Genomic DNA, 23546 nt, shown 5'->3' with positions numbered 1-23546 from the left:
GAAACAAACACGACTCTAGGTAAAGAAGGTCTAATCTTCAAATTTTCAAAGACAACATCCCATGGTGAATAACAGGAACAATATCAGAGATCACAGGAGTCCTGCCAGAGGCTGCCAGGCAGTCGCTGTCTGACATGTCTCTTTATATGATTAATGTGTTTACTCTTAAAGATTGGGTAACATAGTAAGATTCAGGAAGCAATTTATGTACTAAATTATCTCATATACATATATTTTAACTTTGAAATTCATTCTTAAGATTTTGCCTTAGAGAGAGAAAGTCATGAGTGTGAATAAATTTATGCATAAAGAAATTCATAACAGCAAAATGCTCATCAAGGCAAATGGATCAGTAAATTATGATACACATACAGCAGGACTCTGTGCTGCTTTTTAAAAATGATGAAGGAGATCTACATTAGACACAAGGAATTAATTCCAATATGTCATAGAGTAAAATGTAGGTTATAGAACCATATTCAGGTGAAATAGTCTATGCACAGAGAGGTATTTAGAACATGTTGATGATATTTCAGCAATATTTAATTCCTTATTTGAACTCTACAGCATTATTGTAATTTCTTGTAATAAGCAAGTATTGTTTTACAAAAAGTAAATTATTTCAATGGGAAAAATAGTGAATATCACTGTTAAGATTTTATAATGCCTATTTACATTTAGCCTAACTATGTCTAGATGCAAAACTCACTGAAACATCACCTGTTTTACAAAAGCACATCATTAGGATAAGTCAGAAATTTTCTCTTTTTCAGTTTATATGATATCTACAAACATATTTTTAAAGTTCCCCAACAATCATGGGTTTTTAAGAAAAGCTTCACTTAAGAATTCTATGCAAAGACAATTCATGAGAACTATCTCCAGGATATTGTGTGACTTTGATTCTTTCAAAATTGTGCATTCCAAGGACTCCCTCATCCTGTCCCAACTTGTTCTGCCACTAGCTGAGAGGGTAAGCTTTGCTGAGTGAAATAAAGCTCACAGTATGTTTTCAAAGTCCCTGCGTGGCTTAACATCACTTTCTTAGATTAGGATGTGAAGGTACGAAAAGGCAGGAAGATGAGCCACAGAAATATGCCATGTCACTTTCAAATAGGAATAATGGGAAGTTCTCATTGATGACCAAATAGAATGAAATAATAATAAGGTGTAGCAAAGTGTTGAAATGACAACATGTTGTCGTGTTTTCATTCGATTCAGATAAAGGGAAAGTCTTTCCAAAAAACACCAAACCAAATAACCTAAGAGCACCAGCAGACTGAAAAAGCATGGGTTCCTTTTGAACTTAGATTTAGAAATAGCAACAATTGACCAAATCTAGAATTGACCATTCATTGCTGTTCAGAAGAGTGTTGGGAGTTGTAGGAAAATATGAAAGTGAAAGACAAGAATCTTCCCCTTTTATCAAACATAGGAGGAGAGAAAGTGAGAATTTAGGTAACTGTTTAGCTGGATAACAACTAGAAATGCAAGGGAGAGAGGTGTGGCAGATGTTCCTGGAGACGTCAGATGCAGAGAGGACCAGAGAGGGATCCCAGAACTGAATGTTAAGCAGCAAGAACTGCAGTGGCAGAGAAGAAGAGGGGCAGAAAAAACCACTTCCTCATCTCACGGGGCCAGAGGCTAAGCCCTATTCAGGGATCCCTCTGCCTTTCTAACTCTTTCCAACTTCTGCTTTCATATGTCACATGGGTAAAATAACGAGTAAGAAATATCAAGATGTAAATAAGGAAGAGGCGTATTAAAAGCATCACCCTTCAACCTGAGAGGTATGGGGGAACCGGGGAGACTTGCCTGGGCTGACTGCCTGGGAGGAAGGAGAACTACCTCTGAGAAGCAGGATGCAGCAAGGTGATGTTGCAGACAGCCATTGCTACCATATCATGTCTATGCCTGCCCCCCAACACACAGACACACACACTTTTGAAAATCAATAAACCGAAGCTTAGACACAGGACGTAGTATGCCAAACATTTGAACTCTCTTTTCTCTCTGTGTTCTCAAAACTTTGATCTTTTTATTTTACACTATTAAAAAGTACTGAAGAATCCAAATAGCTTCTATTTATCTGGGAGACAGAGATAGAGATAAAGACAAAAACAGAGAAACCCGTGTATTTACCATATTAGAAATTTAAACTGAGATTGTAAAGTAAAATAAAGTAAAAATAAAAATTTTTAAAAAAATTGTTAAAACACATAAATACAAAAGCGCATTGTGCCATCGGTCATCACATAGCCTCTAGGAAACACCACTGTACACTCATGAAACAATGAGAGTAGAAAAAGTGGACAACAGATTAATGTTATAATGAAAATAGTTGTGATCCTTTGAAAGGGTCTGACTTCCCCAGAGATCTGAGATCACACTGTAAGAATTGCTGTTCTAACCTCAAGTCTATATTTTTCAAAGACTAGACCTTGGTTCATTGAGTGAATGACATTCCCAATCTGACTCTAAGCTCCCTCCACTGTCTCAAGTCTCCCAATATTTGCTAAGTACCCACAAACTAGTCACTCCAGAATAAACCCTCTCCCTGAAAAAAAATGCATTGTTTGTGCGTAAACAGGTGGCCATGTTGTATCATCTGTCTGGAGCTACTTCATTCTCTCCTTTCAGAGGTTCCCACTGGAGGTTTCAGGGCTCTGCTAAACTGTCACCCACCCAGCCCCAGGCAGAAAGGTCCTCTTTCCAAGGAGAGCACTTTGATTTTTCCTCTCTTCATTTTGCTCTACTCCATTGTTTCCTTGTGAGTGAGTAATGTGTCTGGTCCCCTGATAGCACCCCACAATCCTTGTAATGAGCACTTGCCCAGCAGTGAGCTCTGGAAAGATTCTCTGTATCTGAATCTCCTTGAACTATGGGGGTGAAGAAACTTCCTGGTATGTGACTCTTTGAATCCTCATTCCTGGCACCTGACACTTGTTCAAAACAGTTTCATTTGTTTTATCTAACTACTTTGAAATGATCAGTTATCACTGGCTGATGGGTCTGTGGGTGATATTGTTTCCTTTGTACTTGACTGCAATATATATATTTTTGCAATTATAAATGTTACACAATGTTAAAGTGTTTCTCCATAGTTTACCTGATAATAGGAAACATTTCTGTATAATACACAGCTCTACGTACTTTATACACACTTTAACGTTGCATTTAATTATTTATACTTTTGACCTCAGAAATAAAAGAGGCATCAATATCCAACTCATTTGTACAGAGATTCTTTGCATGTAATATTCCACATGTGCATATTCTGTTGTTGCCTATAACTGGCATATCCTTGTGTTATTTTGGCTTTATCTTCATATTCCAAATGGAAGATTCCAGACTTTCTTTTCCAGACCTGAATTCCTCATGGAAAATTGCTCATCTTATGGTCAGGCAATATATGATCATAACATCTACACATAAACTCAGCACTTTAACTCTGCAAATCTCAATTAGCAGAACATTCTTCTGGAAAGAAATATATCTCTCAGTGGCCACCAGGGAGCCAAATTAACTGGCTGCCTTCATACAGTTCAGTAAAACATTTACTAGGGAATGTTTCCCCCACAGATGGAATTCGAAATGGATTGTTTTGTAAAGGACTTTCATCTCCTAGAATAACCAGCACAGTATCTGAAGCAGTGACATGACACACTACTCATTACTAACAAAGGCCTTTCCTCCTGTTGCACACCATCTGAACTACTCATTTCTGCGTGGATGCAGAAGCTTCTGCAGAAAGGAAAGTAGAATGGGCTGGAGTTACTGTTTAATCAGCCATAAGCTGGATACTGGCCGTCGGCTTGCCTCCTGCTGTTCGGTGACTGTCAGGCCTGGGGTGATCATGGCCACAGACTAAGCTCCAACGGCAATGAAAAGGATTGCTCCACTCCCTCCACGATACCCACAGGCTGGCCCTCCCTGTCCTCTAAGAAGGGCTGTGGTCCCTGTGGCATCTCCACTCCAGAGCAGGCCATTTTCTCATTGACATGCAGGGAGTGCTCCCATAAGCAAAGGCTGCAAAGCGTCATTAACGTGGTGGGGAGACAAACAACACTCGAGCTGCATACCAAGTGGCAGCACATTTAACAGAATCATTTTATTATGAATACATTCTGGGCCTGCCACAGCGAGCCACTCGCCGAAACTGTGTCGGCAAAATGGATCTTTGCTAATTACATTTCATGCATATTTCAGATCTTTCCACAAGGATGCAGGGGGATGGTGATGGTGTGCATAAAAGGGAATTTTACAGCCAAGTTCACTTGCATTTGGCATCAAGAGCCAAACTAGTGGGTAACAAAGATAAGTTCAATTACATTCCATGTTGTGTTTGCTTTAGCTGGAATACTTCCTCTGAGTAACTCTATCTGTGCTGCTGCAGTCGCTGGTTGAAAATGAAATTACTCTCCAAATCCACCTGAATACACATTATTGCAGAAAAGCACACAGCTTAAATCATTTCTTTCCCACCTTTCCTTTTCTATATTTGTCCCCAGATTGAATTAAGGAACTGAATGTGGGCACATGTTAGGAGAGTGACAGAAAAGCATCATTACCTGCTTCAAGACTGAATTGTAAAGTACACAAGTGACTGCCTTCTTGTGGCTTGTCACCCTCTTGCCGGCTTCACTTTTCATTGCCAGCAAAGCTAGCTGGTTATTGAACGAGATGAAGAGTCGTCCATGGGCTTCATCGAAGTGGAAGAGACACCTGAAGTCCTGACTCTTGGGGAAAAAGCAAGAGATCCTCTGGATGGACAGTTGATGCTGAATATCCCAGAGTCTCAAAACCTGCAGGAAAAGTAACAGAGTCATAGGACTATGTCAAGAATAATTCTAATTTTCTAACCAAATTTTCTCTAGCTCACCCTCAACGTCAGGTAGGCTCCGCATAGCGCTGTTAACTGTTCGTCCTTATCTTATAAAACACATTTTTTTTGGATATCCCTTCTCTGTTTCAGTATTTCCTCAACTGTAATCTATTCTAGGGAAGGGATTTTGTTTTGTCTCAGTCCTCAGAAAAATGGTTGCATTAAGAAAGGCAATGCCAAAGAATGCTCAAACTACCACACAATTGCACTCATCTCACATGCTAATAAAGTAATGCTCAACATTCTCCAAGCCAGGCTTCAGCAATACATGAACCGTGAACTTCCTGATGTTGAAGCTGGTTTTAGGAAAGGCAGAGGAACCAGAGATCAAATTGCCAACATCTGCTGGATCATGGAAAAAGCAAGAGAGTTCCAGAAAAACATCTATTTCTGCTTTATTGACTATGCCAAAGCCTAAACTGTGGAAAATTCTGAAAGAGATGGGAATATCAGACCACCTGAATTGCCTCTTGAGAAATCTGTATGCAGGTCAAGAAGCAACAGTTAGGACTGGACATGGAACAACAAACTGGTTTCAAATAGGAAAAAGAGTACGTCAAGGCTGTATATTGTCCCCCTACTTATTTAACTTATATGCAGAGTACATCATGAGAAATGCTGGACTGGAAGAAGCACAAGCTGGAATCAAGATTGCCAGGAGAAATATCAATAACTTCAGATATGCAGATGACACTACCCTTATGGCTGAAAGTGAAGAGGAACTAAAAAGCCTCTTGATGAAAGTGAAAGTGGAGAGTGAAAAAGTTGGCTTAAAGCTCAACATTCAGAAAATGAAGATTATGGCATCTGGTCCCATCACTTCATGGGAAATAGATGGGGAAACAGTGGAAACAGTGTCAGACTTTATTTTGGGGGGCTCCAAAATCACTGCAGATGGTGACTGCAGCCATGAAATGAAAAGATGCTTACTCCTTGGAAGAAAAGTTATGACCACCCTACATAGCATATTCAAAAGCAGAGACATTACTTTGCGAACTAAGGTCCGTCTAGTCAAGGCTATGGTTTTTCCAGTAGTCATGTATGGATGTGAGAGTTGGACTGTGAAGAAGGCTGAGCACCAAAGAATGGATGCTTTTGAACTGTGGTGTTACATAAGACTCTTGAGGTCCCTTGGACTGCAAGGAGATCCAAACAATCCATTCTGAAGGAGATCAGCCCTGGGATTTCTTTGGAAGAAATGATGCTAAAGCTGAAACTCCAGTACTTTGGCCACCTGATGCACAGAGTTGACTCATCAGAAAAGACTCTGATGCTGGGAGGGATTGGGGGCAGGAGGAGAAGGGGATGACATAGGATGAGATGGCTGGATGACATCACTGACTCGATGGACATGAGTTTGAGAGAACTCCAGGAATTGGTGATGGACAGGGAGGCCTGGCGTGCTGCGATTCATGGGGTCACAAAGAGTCGGACACGACTGAGAGACTAAACTGAACTGAACTGTGTTAGGAAGAATAATTGTCTTCAAAGATATCCATGTGCTAATTCTTGGAAAATGTAAATTAAGGCCTTTGAGATGGAGAGATAATCCTGGTTGATTTGGACCAGTCCAGTGTCATCACAGGGCTTCCCAGTGGCTCAGAGGTAGAGAATCCATCTGTCAATGAAGGAGATGTGGGTTTTATCCCTGGGTCAGGAAGATCCTCTGGAGATGGAAATAGCAATCCACTCCAGTATTCTACCTGGGAAATTCCACGGACAGAAGAGCCTGGCAGGCTATAGTCCAAGGGGTCACAAAAGAATAGACATGACTTAGTGACTGAACTTTTTCACTCTCCTCTTTCACTTTCATCAAGAGGCTTTTTAGTTCTTCTTCACTTTCGGCCGTAAGGGTGGTGTCATCTGCATATCTGAGATTATTGTTATTTCTCCCAGCAATCTTGATTTCGGCTTGTGATTCCTCCAGCCCAGTGTGTCTCATGAGGTAATCTGCATATAGGTTAAATAAGCAGGGTGACAATATACAATCTTGACACACTCCTTTTCCTATTTGGAACCAGTTTGTTGTTCCATGTCCAGTCCTAACTGTTGTTTCCTGACCTGCATACAGATTTCTCAAGAGGCAGGTCAGGTGGTCTGATATTCCCATCTCTTTCAGAATTTTCCACAGTTTATTGTGATCCACACAATCAAAGGCTTTGGCATAGTCAATAAAGCATAAATAGATGTTTTTCTGGAACTCTCTTGCTTTTTCCATGATCCAAAAGATGTTAGCAATTTGATCTCTGGTTCCTCTGCCTTTTCTAAAACCAACTGGAACATCTGGAAATTCATGGTTCATATATTGTTGAAGCCTGACTTGGAGAATTTTGAGCATTCCTTTACTAGCATGTGAGATGAGTGCAATTGTATGGTAGTTTGAGCATTCTTTGGCATTGTCTTTCTTAGGGATTGGAATGAAAACTGACATTTTCTAGTCCTGTGGCCACTGCTGAGTTTTCCAAATTTGCTGGCATATTGGGTGCAGCACTTTCACAGCATCATCTTTTAGGATTTGAAACAGCTCACCTGGAATTCCATCACTTTGTTCATAGTGATGGTTTCTAAGGCCCACTTGACTTCACATTCCAGGATGTCTGGCTCTAGGTGAGTGATCACACCATCATGATTATCTGGGTCATGAAGATCTTTTTTGTATAGTTCTTCTGTGTATTCTTGCCACTTCTTAATATCTTCTGTTTCTCTTAGGTCCATACCAATTCTGTCCTTTATTGAGCCCATCTTTGCATGAAATGTTCCCTTGGTATCTCTGATTTTCTTGAAGAGATATCTAGTCTTTCCCCATTCTGTTGTTTTCCTCTGTTTCTTTGTACTGATCGCTGAGGAAGGCTTTCTTATCTCTCCTTGCTATTCTTTGGAACTCTGCATTCAAATGGGAATATCTTTCCTTTTCTCCTTTGCTTTTCACTTCTCTTCTTTTCACAGCAATTTCTAAGGCCTCCTCAGACAGTCATTTTCCTTTTCTTTTTCTTGGGATGGTCTTGCTCCCTGTCTCCTGTACAATGTCATGAACCTCTGTCCATAGTTCATCAGGCATTCTGTGTATCAGATCTAGTCCTTTAAGTCTATTTCTAACTTCCACTGTATATTCGTTAGGGATTATACCTGAATGGTCTAGTGGTTTTGCCTACTTTCTTCAATTGAGGTCTGAATTTGGCAATAAGGAGTTCATGATCTGAGCCACAGTCAGCTCCTAGTCTTGTTTTTAGTAGAGAGTAAAAACAGTCTCCTAGACTGTATAGAGCTTCTTAATCTTAGGCTATGAAGAATATAATCAATCTGATTTCAGTGTTGACCTCTGGTGATGTCCATGTATAGTCTTCTCTTGTGTTGTTGGAAGAGGGTGCTTACCATGACCAGTGCATTCTCTTGGCAGAGCTCTATTAGCCTTTGCCCTGCTTCATTCTGTACTCCAAGGCCAAATTTGCCTGTTACTCCAGGTGTTTCTTGACTTTCTTCTTTTGCATTCTAGTCCCCTATAATGAAAAGCACATTTTTTTTTATTGTTAATTCTAGAAGGTCTTGTAGGTCTTCATAAAACTGTTCAACTTTGGCTTCTTCAGCATTTCTGGTCAGGGCATAGACTTGGATTACCATGATATTGAATGGTTTGCCTTGGAAACGAATAGAGATCACTCTGTCATTTTTGAGACTGCATCCAAGTACTGCATTTTGGACTCTTTTGTTGACTATGATGGCTACTCCGTTTCTTCTAAGAGATTCTTGCCCAGAGTAGTAGATATAATGGTCATCTGGGTTAAATTCACCCTTTCCAGTCCATTTTAGTTCGCTGATTCCTAAAATGTCGACGTTCACTCTTCCCATCTCCTGATTGATCACTTCCAACTTGCCTTGACTCATGGACCTAACATTCCAGGTTCCTTTGCAATATTACTCTTTACAGCATCGGACCTTGCTTCCATCATCAGTCAAATCCACAACTGGGTGGTGTTTTTGCTTTGGCTTCGTCTCTTTATTCTTTCTGGAGTTATTTCTCCACTGATCTCCAGTAGCATATTCGGCACCTACCAACCTGGGGAGTTCATCTTTCAGTGTCTTATCTTTCTGCCTTTTCATACTGTCCATGGGGTTCTCAAGGCAAGAATAGTGAAGTAGTTTGCCATTCCCTTCTCAGTGCACCACATTTTGTCAAAACTCTCTCCTATGATCCGTCCACCTTGGGTGGCCCTACATGGCATGGCTCATAGTTTCATTGAGTTAGACAAGCCTGTGGACCATGTAATTAGATTGTTAATTTTCTGTGATTATTGTTCTTAGTCTGTTTGCCCTCTGATGGAAAAGGGCAGACAGACTGCCCTTACTGCAGAAAGTGAAGAAGAACTAAAGAGCCTCTTGATAAAAGTGAAAGAGGAGAGTGAAAGTGTTGGCTTAAGGCTTAAATTCAGATAATTAAGATCCTGGCATCTGATTCCATCACTTCATAGCAAATAGATGAGGAAACAGTGGAAACAGTGACAGACTGAATTTTTAGGGGCTCCAAAATCACTGCAGATGGTGACTGCAGCCATGAAATTAAAAGATGTTTACTCCTTGGAAGAAAAGTTGTGACCAACATAGACAGCATATTAAAAAGCAGAGGCATTACTTTGCCAACAAAGGTCCATCTAGTCAAGGCTATTGTTTTTCCAGCGGTCATGTGTAGATGTGAGAGTTGGATTGTGAAGAAAGCTGAGCACCGAAGAATTGATGCTTTTGAACTGTGGTGCTAGAGAAGACTCTTGAGAGTCCCTTGAACTGCAAGGAGATCCAACCAGGATCTCAGGAAATCAGTCCTGAATATTCATTGGAAGGATTGATGTTGAAGCTGAAACTCAAATACTTTGGCCACCTGATGCAAAGAGATGGCTTATTTGAAAAGACCCTGATGCTGGCAAAGATTGAAGGTGGAAGAAGAAGGGGAAGACAGAGGACAAGATGGTTGGATGGCATCACCAACTCAATGGACATGAGTTTGAGTCAACTCTGGGAGTTGGTGATGGACAGGGAGGCCTGGCATGCTGCAGCCCATGGGGTCACAAAGAGTCAGACACAACTGAGTGACTGACTGAACTGAACTGAACTGAACTGAAGTGACTAAACAACAATATAACCACAGGGAGATTAAAGTTACAGAATGTAAGATAAACTCTGCCTAGGGCTTCCCTGGTAGCTCACTCGCCCGCAATGCAGATGACTGGGATTTGATTCCTGGGTTGGGAGGATCCCCTGGAGAAGGAAGTGGCAAGTCACTGCAGTATTCTTGCCTGGAGAAGTCCATAGATAGAAGAGCCTTGGCAGGCTACAGTCCATGGGTTCTCAAGAGTCGGACACGACTCAGCAACTAAAACCACCACCAGCGTTCCTGGTTTGGAGGATGAAGAAAAGGGGCTATGAACCAAGGGAGTTGGAAAAGGCAAGGAAACAAATTCTCCTCCAGAGCCTCCAGAAAAGAAGACAGCCCTGTGAGTACGTTGATTTTAGTCCAGTGAGACCCAGGCTACCATTCTAACCTACAAAACATAAAAGGTGTGCTGTTGCAAACCACTGAGTTTGTGGTTATCTGTCAAAGTAGCAAAAGAAAACGAATACAATCTCTTTCTCTATATAGCTAGATGAATAGATAATAGGTAGGTAGATAGATAATATATGTATTTTTTGTGAAACAAAATTCTTTACTGCGTTACCAGGGATGTTCATTAAAGGAAATCAAGTTCAGATAACACAGACAATTAAGGCACAAAAATGCCACACACGTGGAGGAGCACTGAAGGAAATGGGAAGAGGAGCTCTGCAGATGCCAGTGTTGCCACTGTCAGTCATGGAGTAGAATTAACACAGTTCAGTGAGGGAGAATCAGGCTTTCCTGGCTGCTCAGAGGGTAAGGAATTTGGTTGCAATGCAGGAGACCCAGGTTCAATACCTGGGTGGGGAAGATCCCCTGGAGAAAGGAATGGCTACCGACTCCAGTATTCTTGCCTGGAGAACTCCATGGACAGAGGAGCCTGGCGAGCTACAGTCCATACAGTTGGAGAGAGTTGGACATGACTGAGGGACTAATACTTTCAGTGAGGGAGAGTCAGAATGAGAGGGAAAAACCCTTCCAAAGGGGGCTTCAGGCCTAGGGCCAGACTTCTTCGGTTGTCATCTTGCCTCTGTCCCTTACTGCAGAGTGAACTCTAGTAAGTTTCTTTGTCTCTCTGAATTTTTGATGTGATACCTACCTGAAAAGTGAAAGGGAAAGTCACTCAGTCGTGTCCAATTCTTTGCAACCCCATGGACTATACAGTCCTTGGAATTCTATAGGCCAGAATACTGGAGTGGCTAGCCACTTCCTTCTCCAGGGGATCTTCCCAATCCAGGGATCAAACCCAGGTCTCTCACATTACAGGAAGATTCTTTACCAGCTGAGCCACCCCCTAGCCAGCTGAGAGAAGCCCAAGAATACTGGAGTGGGTAGCCTACTCCTTCTCCAGTGGATCTTCCTGACCCAGGAATCGAACCAGGGTTTCCCGCATTGCAGGCAATTCTTTACCAACTGTGCTATCAGGGAAGCCTGGTACCTATGTAATCTGACCCTATAAAGATTGAATGAGAGCCCATGTCAAGCATTTGGCATGATGAGCTGTATGTAGTAAGTGCCCAATAAATGTTTTATTATTAAATGTATTTTATTCCTTTTTATTATATAAATATTAGAACCTTAGAGCAGAAAAAGTTTCTTTCAAATAAACTAGTGTGCTTTATCCAGTGTGAGAATTACTTCTAAATTATCTATAACAGATGGCCTCTTTACACAAGTGTTTATTACTCCATAAGGCAAGTGACCCTGTAGTTTTAACCTATTTTAAATGTTATACTCCTTTGGGGGAAAGAATCAGTTGAAAACGATGGCGCATCCCCTCCTCTTAATGCACATGTTCATATATGAGCACAATACTCCATGTAATTTCTTTGGATACATAGACAGACGAATCTCCCATGCAGATCCTGGGATCCCACGGGATAGGAATTCCTATAGCATTATGATAAGCCACAGACTTCCTCTTCTACCTTTTGATTCTATCCTACTCTCTTTCCCTACATCTACATAAGCCTCTTCATACAGCTCTTGTCCAGGGTAGATGACCCCAGGTCCTTCTAAATCATAGCATCATTTGTAGATCCCACTCTTGATTCTCTCACTTTGTCTTTTTGTTTTTTTTAACTTTCTCTCCAGGGAGGTTGGTCATCCAGGCCTTGATAACTTTTTCTAAAAAATGTAATAAGATATGTCCATTGTGTAATATCCAATAGCATCAAAATGGTTTTTTTTAAATCAATTCATCCCTCTCAATCCCAAGTCCCCATCCCCCCTATCCCCCCCTACTCTCAGAGACAGCCTTCTTTGACTCTTTCTGAGTTATGGTTTTCTCCCTAACACCAAATAATAGCTGTTTGTGTGTGTGTGTGCATGCATGTGTGCTTGTGTGAATAGAGCAAATATTAATTGTACATAGAATAACACGCTCTTCTGAAAGAAATACTTACTTACACTCCTATTCTCCCTTTCTCATCCCCTTTACCCAATCTAACCATTGTATTTTTTAGTCCTAAACATTGTGTGTGTTAAGTTGCTTCAGTTGTCTCTGATTCTTTGTGACCCCATGGACTGTAGCCTGCCAGGCTCCTCTGTACATGGGGATTCTCCAGGCAAGACAACCGGAGTGAGTTGCCATTCACTCTTCCAAGGGATCTTCCCCACCCAGGGATCGAACCTATGTCTCCTGTGGCTCCTGCATTGCAGCTGGATTCTTTACCCCTGAGTCACCAGGGAAGTCCTAGTGTCATACATTTTAAAATACTATACTTACACATGCTTCAGCAATACGTGAACAATGAACTTCCTGATGTTCAAGCTGGTTTTAGAAAAGGCAGAGGAACCAGAGATCAAATTGCCAACATCCACTGGATCATGGAAAAAGCAAAAGAGTTCCAGAAAAACATCTTTTTATGCTTTATTGACTATGCCAAAGACTTTGACTGTGTGGATCACAATAAACTGTGGAAAATTCTGAGAGAGATGGGAATACCAGACCACCTGACCTGCCTCTTGAGAAATCTGTATGCAGGTCAGGAAGCAACAGTTAGAACTGGACATGGAACAACAGACTGGTTCCAAATAGGAAAAGGAGTACATCAAGGCTGTATATTGTCACCCTGCTTATTTAACTTATATGCAGAGTACATCATGAGAAATGCTGGACTGGGATAAACACAAGCTGGAATCAAGATTGCCGGGAGAAATATCAATAACTTCAGATATGCAGAAGACACTACCCTTATGGCTGAAAGTGAAGAGGAACTAAAAAGCCTCTTGATGAAAGTGAAAGTGGAGAGTGAAAAAGTTGGCTTAAAGCTCAACATTCAGAAAATGAAGGTCATGGCATCCAATCCCATCACTTCATGGGAAATAGATGGGGAAACAGTGGAAACAGTGTCAGACTTTATTTTGGGGGGCTCCAAAATCACTGCAGATGGTGACTGCAGCCATGAAATGAAAAGATGCTTACTCCTTGGAAGAAAAGTTATGACCACCTTACATAGCATATTGAAAAGCAGAGACATTAGTTTGCCAACTAACGTCTGTCTAGTCAAGGCTATGGTTTTTGCAGTGGTCAAGGCTATGGTTTTTGCAGTGGTCATGTATGGATGTGAGAGTTGGACTGTGAAGAAGGCTGAGGGCCGAAGAATTGATGTGTTTGAACTGTGGTGTTGGAGAAGACTCTTGAGAGTCCCTTGGACTGCAAGGAGATCCAATCAGTCCATTCTGAAGATCAGCCCTGGGATTTCTTTGGAAGGAATGATGCTAAAGCTGAGAAACTCCAGTACTTTGGCCACCTCATGTGAAGAGTTGACTCATTGGAAAAGACTCTGATGTTGGGAGGGATTGGGGGCAGGAGGAGAAGGTGACGACAGAGGATGAGATGGCTGGATGGCATCACCGACTCGATGGACGTGAGTCTGAGTGAACTCCGGGAGTTGGTGATGGACAGGGAGGCCTGGCGTGCTGCGATTCATGGGGTCGCAAAGAGTCGGACACAACTGAGCGACTGAACTGAACTGAACACATTAATTAATGTACCATCAATAGAAGACAGTATATCTCTACTCACCAATATATAACAAGAACATCTTAGGGTCCCCAAGGGTCTATTTAAGCAAAGTGCTCAGAATTGAGCCAATATTTCAAGCGTGTTCTAACCACTGTTACAGACAATGTGACTTCTTTAAACACCTTATTTTTACATTAGCTGAATAAGCTATTCCAACATGCATTGCCCTTAACTCGAGGTCCTGACTGAGTAAAACTCTAAATCTTATTCCCATGAATAAACAATCAAGGTAAACATCTAATATTCTACCTTCAAAAATCTGATGCTGTAAGCTAAAATTAGGATTTTTCTAGTTTCAAAGTATATGAATAAAATTTTGAATCCTAATTATATTATATTGATAACTCCTCCCTGATTTGTCCACATATCCCATGGAATACAGTAGATGGTAAATAGATATTTTCTTAATTTGCTGAAGGCTGTGGTTCATCTAATGACTATGTTTTTATCCAGCTCATTGATGAAAAATATTAGCTAGTATAAGTCCAAAAATATAACACTTTCATAAACAAAGCTTGCCTCAACTTCTACAAGGTTATTTACCCAATTGCAGATCTCATCTAATTCACAAGAAAATGTTATGAGGATTTTTCAGAAATCTTGCAGAAATAAGGATGCTTGGGGTAAACTGGATCATGGCATCCAGTCCCATTACTTCATGGCAAATAGATGGGGAAACCGTGGAAACAGTGGCAGACTTTATTTTGGGAGGCTCCAAAGCCTCTTGATGAAAGTGAAAGAGGAGACTGGAAAAAGTTGGCTTAAAGCTCAACATTCAGAAAATGAAGATCATGGCATCTGGTCCCATCACTTCATGGGAAATGGATGGGGAAATAGTGAAAATAGTGTCAGACTTTATTTTGGGGGGCTCCAAAATCACTGCAGATGGTGATGGCAGCCATGAAATTAAAAGACTCTTACTCCTTGGAAAGAAAGTTATGACCAACCTAGACAGCATACTAAACAGAAACATTACTTTGCCAAAAAAGGTCCATCTAGTTAAGGCTGTGGTTTTTCCAGTGGTCATGTGTGGATGTGAGAGTTGAACTGTGAAGAAAGCTGAGCGATGAAGAAGTGATGCTTTTGATTTCCTTTAGGATGGACTGGTTGGATCTCCTTGAAGTCCAAGGGACTCTCAAGAGTCTTCTCCAACACCACAGTTCAAAAGTATCAATTTTTCAGCATTCAGCTTTCGTTATAGTCCAACTCTCACATCCATACATGACCACTGGAAAAACCATAGCCTTGACTAGACAGTCTTTGTTGACAAAGTAATGTCTCTGCTTTTTAATATGCTGTCTAGGTTGGTCATAACTTTCCTTCCAAGGAGTAAACATCTTTTAATTTCATGGCTGCAGTCACCATCTGCAGTGATTTTCAGTCAGTTCAGTTCAGTGATGCCATTCAGCCATCTCATCCTCTGTCATCCCCTTCTCCTCCTGCCCCCAATCCCTCCCAGCATCAGAGTCTTTTCCAATGAGTCAACTCTTCGTGTGACATTTAGTCACATTCAATTAAATGAAAAATTAAAAATAGATGAGTGATAACCTCAACTCTATGACACCTGAGTTCCTGCTATCAGCAATCAAAAGTAGAGGTGCTTTTTAAAAATCATAATGTGTAACTTTATTAATTTTTCTTAAAATTAATTTTTACTTTTCTTCTTTCCCTCCTTCCCTTGAAGAACCCTTAATTCTCATAATTAGTGATCCTACTAAGTTCCCTTCATCTTTAACTATCTGATTTTTATTTCTGCTAAGAATCAAAGCCAACAACATTTATATACTGTCATCAATGTACAACACAGTGTTTCTTTTTTTAAATTTATTTATTTAAATTGGAGGCTAATTACTTTATAATATTGTATTGGTTTTGCCATATCTTGACATGAATCCGCCACGGGTGTACATGTGTTCCCCATCCTGAGCCCCTGTCCCACCTCCCTCCCCATCCCATCCCTCTGGGTCATCCCAGTGCACCAGCCCCGAGCATCCTGTATCATGCATCAAATCTGGACTGGTGATTTGTTTCACATATGATATTATACATGTTTCAATGCCATTCTCCCAAATCATCTCACCCTCGCCCTCTCCCACAGAGTCCCAAAGACTGTTCTATATATCTGTGTCTCTTTTGCTGTTTCACATACAGGGTTATCATTACCATCTTTCTATAATTCCATATATATGTGTTATTATACTGCATTGGTGTTTTTCTTTCTGGCTCACTTCACTCTGTATAATAGGCCCCAGTTTCATCCACCTCATTAGAACTGATTCAAATGTATGCTTTTTAATGGCTGAGTAATACTCCATTGCAACACAGTGTTTCCGTCCTCCCAGAAATAATGTCATGGCATGTGACTTCCCATATGATTTTCAATTTTTCCTATACTTACATAATTTATGATAGTGATTCTTAATCTTGATGATAGAAATACCAATGGTGTTTGAGAAAATGCTTATGTTTGGGCCCTTTTCCAAAACCAATTAAATCAGACTCTCTGAGGATGGGGCTCAAGCATGAGTTTTCTTTAATTTCCCAAGTATTTCCATTGTATTATACTTTAGCTTCTCAACTTGCTTTTAAGGTCAATGCTAATCTCCTTGAACAAGGCCTCTTTCTCTCAGCTTAATCAGTAATATCATGTGGCTTGGCTTTCAGTTCAGTCACTCAGTCATGTCCAACTCTTTGCGACTCCATGAACCACAGCACGCCAGGCCTCCCTGTCCATCACCAACTCCCAGAGTCCACCCAAACCCATGTCTATAGAGTTGGTGATGCCATCCAACCATCTTATCCTTTGTCGTCCAGTTCTCCTCCTGCCCTCAATCTTTCCCAGCATCAGGGTCTTTTCAAATGAGTCAGCTTTTCACATGAAGTGGCCTAAGTATTGGAATTTCAGCTTCAACATCAGTCCTTCCAATGAATACCCAGGACTGAGCTCCTTTAGGATGGACTGTTTGGATCTCCTTGCAGTCCAAGGAACTCTCAAGAGTCTTCTCCAACACCACAGTTCAAAAGCATCAATTCTTTGGCACTCAACTTTCTTTATAGTCCAACTCTCATATCTGTACATAACTACTGGAAAAACCATAGCCTTGACTAGACAGACCTTTGTTGACAAAGTAATGTCTCTGCTTTTTAATATGCTCTCTAGGTTGGTCATAACTTTCCTTCCGAGGAGTAAGCATCTATTAATTTCATGGCTGCAGTCACCAACTGCAGTGATTTTGGAGCCAGAAAAATAAAGTCAGCCACTGTTTCCATTGTTTCCCCATCTATTTGCCACGAGGTGATGGGATGCTATGATCTTAGTTTTCTGAATGTTGAGCTTTAAGCCAACTTTTTCACTCTCCGCTTTCACTTTCATCAAGAGGCTCTTTAGTTCTCCTTCAATTTCTGCCATAAGGGTGGTGTCATCTGCATATCTGAGGTTATTGATATTTCTCCCAGCAGTAGTGATCCCAGCTTGTGCTTCCTGCAGCCCAGCGTGTCTCATGATGTACTCTGCATATAAATTAAATAAGTAATATCATGTGGTTTGGCTTTAAAAGCCAGATAACTGTGCTCCCCTAATCAGCCTATATCTCTTTAATCATGAAAAATATCTCACATTAATTCTATTTTCTTTGCAAAATGTCACTTAAATAACTATTCATTATTTGAGAATTCTTGATTTTCCTCTTTTTTACGTTCATGTTGACTTCTGGAAGAGAATTATGCCACATTTCAGAAAGGAGTATATTTAATATCATTTTACTTTCCAAATATCTTGAGATGTTTCCTTTATTCTTAGTAGGGAAAATAAAGAAATGGACAAACATCCAGGCTTAAAAATTATCATTGAGTAAATGATTATTTTTTAATTTATATTTTCCATAAATTCTCATCTAAACTGTACTTTCTATTTTCATCACGATACCTGAGAACTTGTGATGCTTGTCCAAACACAGACTTACTAAGTCTAGTCCTTGAAATGATTTATACACGGCTCTTTATTTCATCTCCATTTTTATAGTGTTAGGAGGAATAAATATCCAAGCTTGTGAATTTATATCAAGGCAGAATTTAGTTTTTCACATAATAATGAAGACATCTTTCTACTTAATCTTTATCTTGTTACCACTTAATAATGCAGGATTATGAAAGCAAATCCCATACAAATCATAACTAGCACTAGAAATCAAAGATGGAGACTCCAGACATCCTGATCCTCATTTTAATACTACTCAGGTCTGTCAGTTTAGGTATATTATATTACCTTTCCATTTCCTCATGTTTATACAGAATGGGCCCCTGCCAGCTTTGAAATTCTGCCAATTTTTTTGGAATGTACTGAAATTGCTCAATCCATTATCTATAGGTTCCAAAATAACAAAATGGAAGCAGTTTCAAGAAAGGGTATTGTGAAAATTGGGGTAAAGAAATGTAGTCTAATTTTACTGAGGAATTTCTTCCTGCTCCCTGCTAGAGATGGGCAGAATCATTTCACACAGGCATAACAAAACTATAACGTTTGCAACGCTATGGACCAGAGCCTACCAGGTTCCTCTGTCCATGGGATTTCCCAGGCAAGAATACAGGAGTGGATTACCATGCTCTCCTCCAGTGCATCTTCCTGACTCAGGGATCGAACCCACATCTCCTGTGGCTTGGGCATTTGAGGTGGATTCTTTATTGCCAAGCCACTGGGGAAGCCTAATAAAACTATAATAAATAAATGAACAAAACTTTTTTTATCCTATAAATATTAGATTTATTAAGCAGGTAACTTCATGGAAGGGTGGGTGCACAAATAGAGGTATGGATGGATATAGAATCTGTTTTCAGTGCACTTTTTAAAACCAAGTCAGTATTATTTACATATTGGCAACATGTTCAAATTTAATTCAAAGTGGTTAGGGGAAAAACTGTAAAGTTTCCTAATAATGATAGAAAAGTGAGAAAAAAGTAGAAGACAGACCCCAGACAACTGTATCTAAATGAGACTTGTTTGACTGCATCAAACATTTGCTACTAAGTCCTGCCATCCTGCAGGGCATAGATATAAAATGACAATAAGAAAGAGAGGCAGAGAGAGAATATAGCACTAGAGGATTTTGAAGACAGCAGTGCAGCCGCTCAGCTCTCCAGTATAATCCACTAAAATGGATAGCCTACTTGCAGATAATAGGATAACAGGAACTGAGGGCATTGGCTCTTCTGAATACACCTTTATGTATTAACAAGTCTATTTATTTAGAATTTAAGCCTTGGGATAATCCACAAAGGCATAATCAGTGAATGTTTAGAGGCAATTTTGTTTGACATGATATATACTAGCAAAAGTATTCTACTGAACACCTCAGTTAGTGTTTTTAACTTATATAACAGATCTTCTTTTAAGAAATATTTTTGCCATTTTCCCCCCCAGGATGAGATCTAATTTAAGATATTAGTTGGAAATTAAAATCTTTTGTGCTATTCACCCTTAAATTGTTACCATAGCCATTATCATCTATTTTTTTCATCATTTTCAATAAAAATGAGAGAAGACATACAGCTCTAAGACACAGATTTCTATTGTGTATCTGTTTGGTACTCTATCACTGACCTTGAAAAAGTCAAAATGCTTCTTAACACTATGAATTGTTTTGAAAAAAATCTCACTAATTTCCCAGTTCAAGTTCAGCACTAAATTTAACTAACATCAACATTTTGTTTCAAAAGCTTTCTTTTTTCAGAACAAAAGTTCATTTGGGGGATTTTAAAATTTCAGTTAAATTGATTTTTTGGCTATTATCATTACTCACATAACACTGAAAAACATAACCAGTTTTTTTCCCCCCAGGCTTTAAACAGAAGTTTTCAAACTTTGTGTTTCAAAGATTACTGTCCCTTTTTTATTTCACAAAGTAAACATAAACACTTTAAACTTCTTTCTTTTTTAAGCTCAATATTTATACTAACAACCTTTTTTGAAGAAAGTAAGTGAAAACCAACTAAAATAAGGGAACTCTGGTTCAAGTATCACTGCAGAATAGGTTTTTGTAGGGGGCTTTCCTGCTTCAAAGAAAAACAGCTCTGACTAAAGCATAATTTCTGTCGCCTTGCTGGATCTTCAGGGATTGCAGACAATCTCCACAGGTCCAAAAGAAGAAAGAGGTATAAGAAGCAAACTTAATATGGAGACGGTGAACAATAGGCATACACGAAGAGACTATAACCAGGAGCCTAAGCCTTGGGCCAGCAGGACAACGGAGGCACTGAAGCAAGATTGCTCAATTAAAAGGACAAGGAAATAGGAAAATGCAGTAGCCTCAGGACAATAGCTTTCTTTATTTCCATACTGCAGAAACAAACACAAATCTTCTCTGGAGGAAAGCATTTTCAATTTCATTCTTCAGAATGTCTATAGTTTAGCAACAATCAAAAATGAGGTAACAATAAAGGATAACCAGACATAAAAAGGAAACATGTCACCATGTGGGAAAATCACCAGAACAGCAAATATCAAATTTGGTTCTCCAATGACTACAGGTATTAAAATTATCCGATAAGAAAATGCAGTAATTAACATGAAATTAAAGAGCTAAAAGTCAAAATCCCCCAAATGAGCAAAAAACAAAAGAGTATATACAATTAACAGGCAGTTAAAAAATGTTTTAGAAAAAAGAATTGTTACATTTAAAAACTAAATGCACAGGTTATATAGAAAGTAGGCATATCCCATTATAAACACCCGCATAAAAGTCAAGAATATGACAAGATGCCTTCTGAAATGTGGAGGAAAAACCTCAAGAAGGAATGGAAACTTAGTGTACAATTTTTCTGGAAAGACCATTAAAATAAGCAAAAAGTAAAATACAGAATATGTTATCTCAATATTTTAAAGATGTCACGTTCAAATTCAAGGGAAATCCAGTTCAAAAGTTAATGTAATTTTTCATGGAACATGAATACTGATCCTAACATTTACTTTGAAAGATAAAATGCCAGTTCAGTTCAGTTCAGTCGCTCAGTTGTGTCCGATTCTTTGCGACCCCATGAACTGCAGCACGCCAGGCCTCCCTGTCTACCACCAACTCCCAGAGTCCACCCAAACCCATGTCCATTGAGTCAGTGATACCATCCAACCATCTCATCCTCTGTCATCCCCTTCTCCTCCTGCCCTCAATCTTTCCCAGCATCAGGGTCTTTTCAAATGAGTCAGCCCTTCGCATGAGGTAGCCAAAATATTGGAGTTTCAGCTTCAACATCAGTCCTTCCAATGAACACCCAGGACTGAGCTCCTTTAGGATGGACTGTTTGGATCTCCTTGCAGTCCAAGGAACTCTCAAGAGTCTTCTCCAACACCACAGTTCAAAAGCATCAAATTTTTGGCACTCAGCTTTCTTTACAGTCCAACTCTCACATCCATACATGACCACTGGAAAAACCATAGCTTTGACTAGACAAACCTTTGTTGACAAAGTAATGTCTCTGCTTTTTAATATGCTCTCTAGGTTGGTCATAACTTTCCTTCCAAAGAGTAAGCATCTTTTAATTTCATGGCTGCAGTCACCATCTGCAGTGATTTTGGAGCCCCAAAACATAAAATCAGACACTGTTTCTACTGTTTACCCATCTATTTCCATGAAGTGATGAGATCGGATGCCATGATCTTAGTTTTCTGAATGTTGAGCTTTAAGTCAACTTTTTCACTCCCCTCTTTCACTTTCATCAAGAGGCTCTTTAGTTCTTCTTCACTTTCAGCCATAAGGGTGGTGTCATCTGCATATCTGAGGTTATTGCTCTTTCTCCTGGCAATCTTGATTCCAGCTTGTGCTTCCTGCAGCCCAGCATTTCTCATGATGTACTCTGCATATAAGTTAAATAAGCAGGGTGACAATACACAGCCTTGACGTACTCCTTTTCCTATTTGGAACCAGTCTGTTGTTCCATGTCTAGTTCTAATTGCTGCTTCCTGACCTGCATACAGGTTTCTCAAGAGGCAGGTCAGGTGGTCTGGTATTCCCATCTCTTTCAGAATTTTCCACAGTTTACTGGGATCCACATAGTCAAAGGCTTTGGCATAGTCAATAAAGCAGAAATAGATGTTTTTCTGGAACTCACTTGCTTTTTTGATGATTCAGAGGATGTTGGCAATTTGATCTCTGGTTCCTCTGCCTTTTCTAAACCCAGCTTGAACATCTGGAAGTTCATGGTTCATGTATTGTTGAAGCCTGGCTTGGAGAATTTTGAGCATTACTTTACTAGCATGTGAGATGAGTGCAATTGTGTGGTAGTTTGAGCATTCTTTGGCATTGCCTTTCTTTGGGGTTGGAATGCCAGAGGGTTGTTAAAATTAAAACAGAAAAACAGAAGTAGGAATTTCTCTGCCAGGCATCAGAGCATACAGAAAACTATGCTGGTTAAAACGGTGGTATATGCATGCAAGAAAGGACAGCCTAATGGAAAGAATAAAGCATTTAGGAACAAATTCGTGTATACATGGAAATTCAAATAAGAACAATGGAATTTGAAACCAGTGAGTGAAAGTGAAGTCACAGTCATGTGGGACTCTTTTCGACCCCACGGACTGTAGCCTGCCAGGCTCCTCCGTCCATGGGATTTTCCAGGCAAGAATACTGGAATGGGTTGTCATGTCCTTCTCCAGGGGATTTTCCAGGCCCAAGGATCGAACCTGGGTCTCCCACGCTGCCGGCAGACTCTTTACCATCTGAGCTACCAGGGAACAAATTATTCAAAACAATTATTCAAAAACCTCTTGGATACCCATTTGTAGAACAAAAAATTTTACACAAAAATAAACTGCAAAATTAAATGCAAAAAAATCAATAATAAAAAAAGTAGTAGCTGAAACCAAAGTAGAATATGAAGTGTGGAACACATTCTTAATCCATAGCCATAAAGAAAATCATTTCTTACACTCAGTTTTGCAAAAACTTAAAACTTTTGAATGATAAAAATTGTATAAATGGGTCTTCCCTGGTGATCCTGTGGTTAAGAATCCGCCTTGCAATGCAGGGGACACTGGTTCAGTCCCTGGCCTGGGAAGATCCCACGTGTAGAGGAACAGCTAAGCTCTTAGACCACAACTACCGATCCCATGTGCCACAACTCCTGAAGCCTGCGTGCTCTGGAGCCTGTGCTCTGTAACAAGAGAAGCCATTGCAATAAGAGGCCCCCACACTACAAATGGAGAAAGCCTGCAAGTAGCAATGAAGATCCAGCTCAGCCAATACATAAATAAATACAATAATTTTTTAACCTCACATGAACAAGCTTAAAAGCAGTATGCTTGAAAGAGGCAAAATACTTGCATCATATATAATAAGGGATAATCAATTCATTTCTCAAACTACAACTGCTGATAATAGTCCTGAGTTCAGTTAATGAGATAAAGAATTTAAAGGATAGCAAAAGAGACACGGACATGGAGAACAGACTTGTGGGCACAGTGGGAGAAGGAGAGGATAGGATGAGTTAAGAGCGCAGCACTG

The 23546-nt window shown here is 40.0% G+C and overlaps 1 protein-coding gene across 1 annotated transcript in view; it reads right to left on the bottom strand.

Moving 5' to 3' along the window:
* Positions 1–23546, bottom strand: part of WDR49 (WD repeat domain 49) — a gene marked incomplete at its 3' end in the record, with an annotated part of 163306 nt that overhangs the window by 78225 nt on the left and 61535 nt on the right. The window contains exon 7 of the mRNA XM_052645401.1: positions 4572–4805. Within this exon, the coding sequence (XP_052501361.1) occupies positions 4572–4805 (234 nt within the window). The remainder of the gene's footprint in view (positions 1–4571; positions 4806–23546) is intronic.

Source organism: Budorcas taxicolor, chromosome 1, assembly GCF_023091745.1.
Source record: "Budorcas taxicolor isolate Tak-1 chromosome 1, Takin1.1, whole genome shotgun sequence".
In the NCBI taxonomy this organism is placed as follows: Eukaryota; Metazoa; Chordata; class Mammalia; order Artiodactyla; family Bovidae; genus Budorcas; species Budorcas taxicolor.
This window is presented reverse-complemented; position numbering and strand designations above follow the sequence as displayed.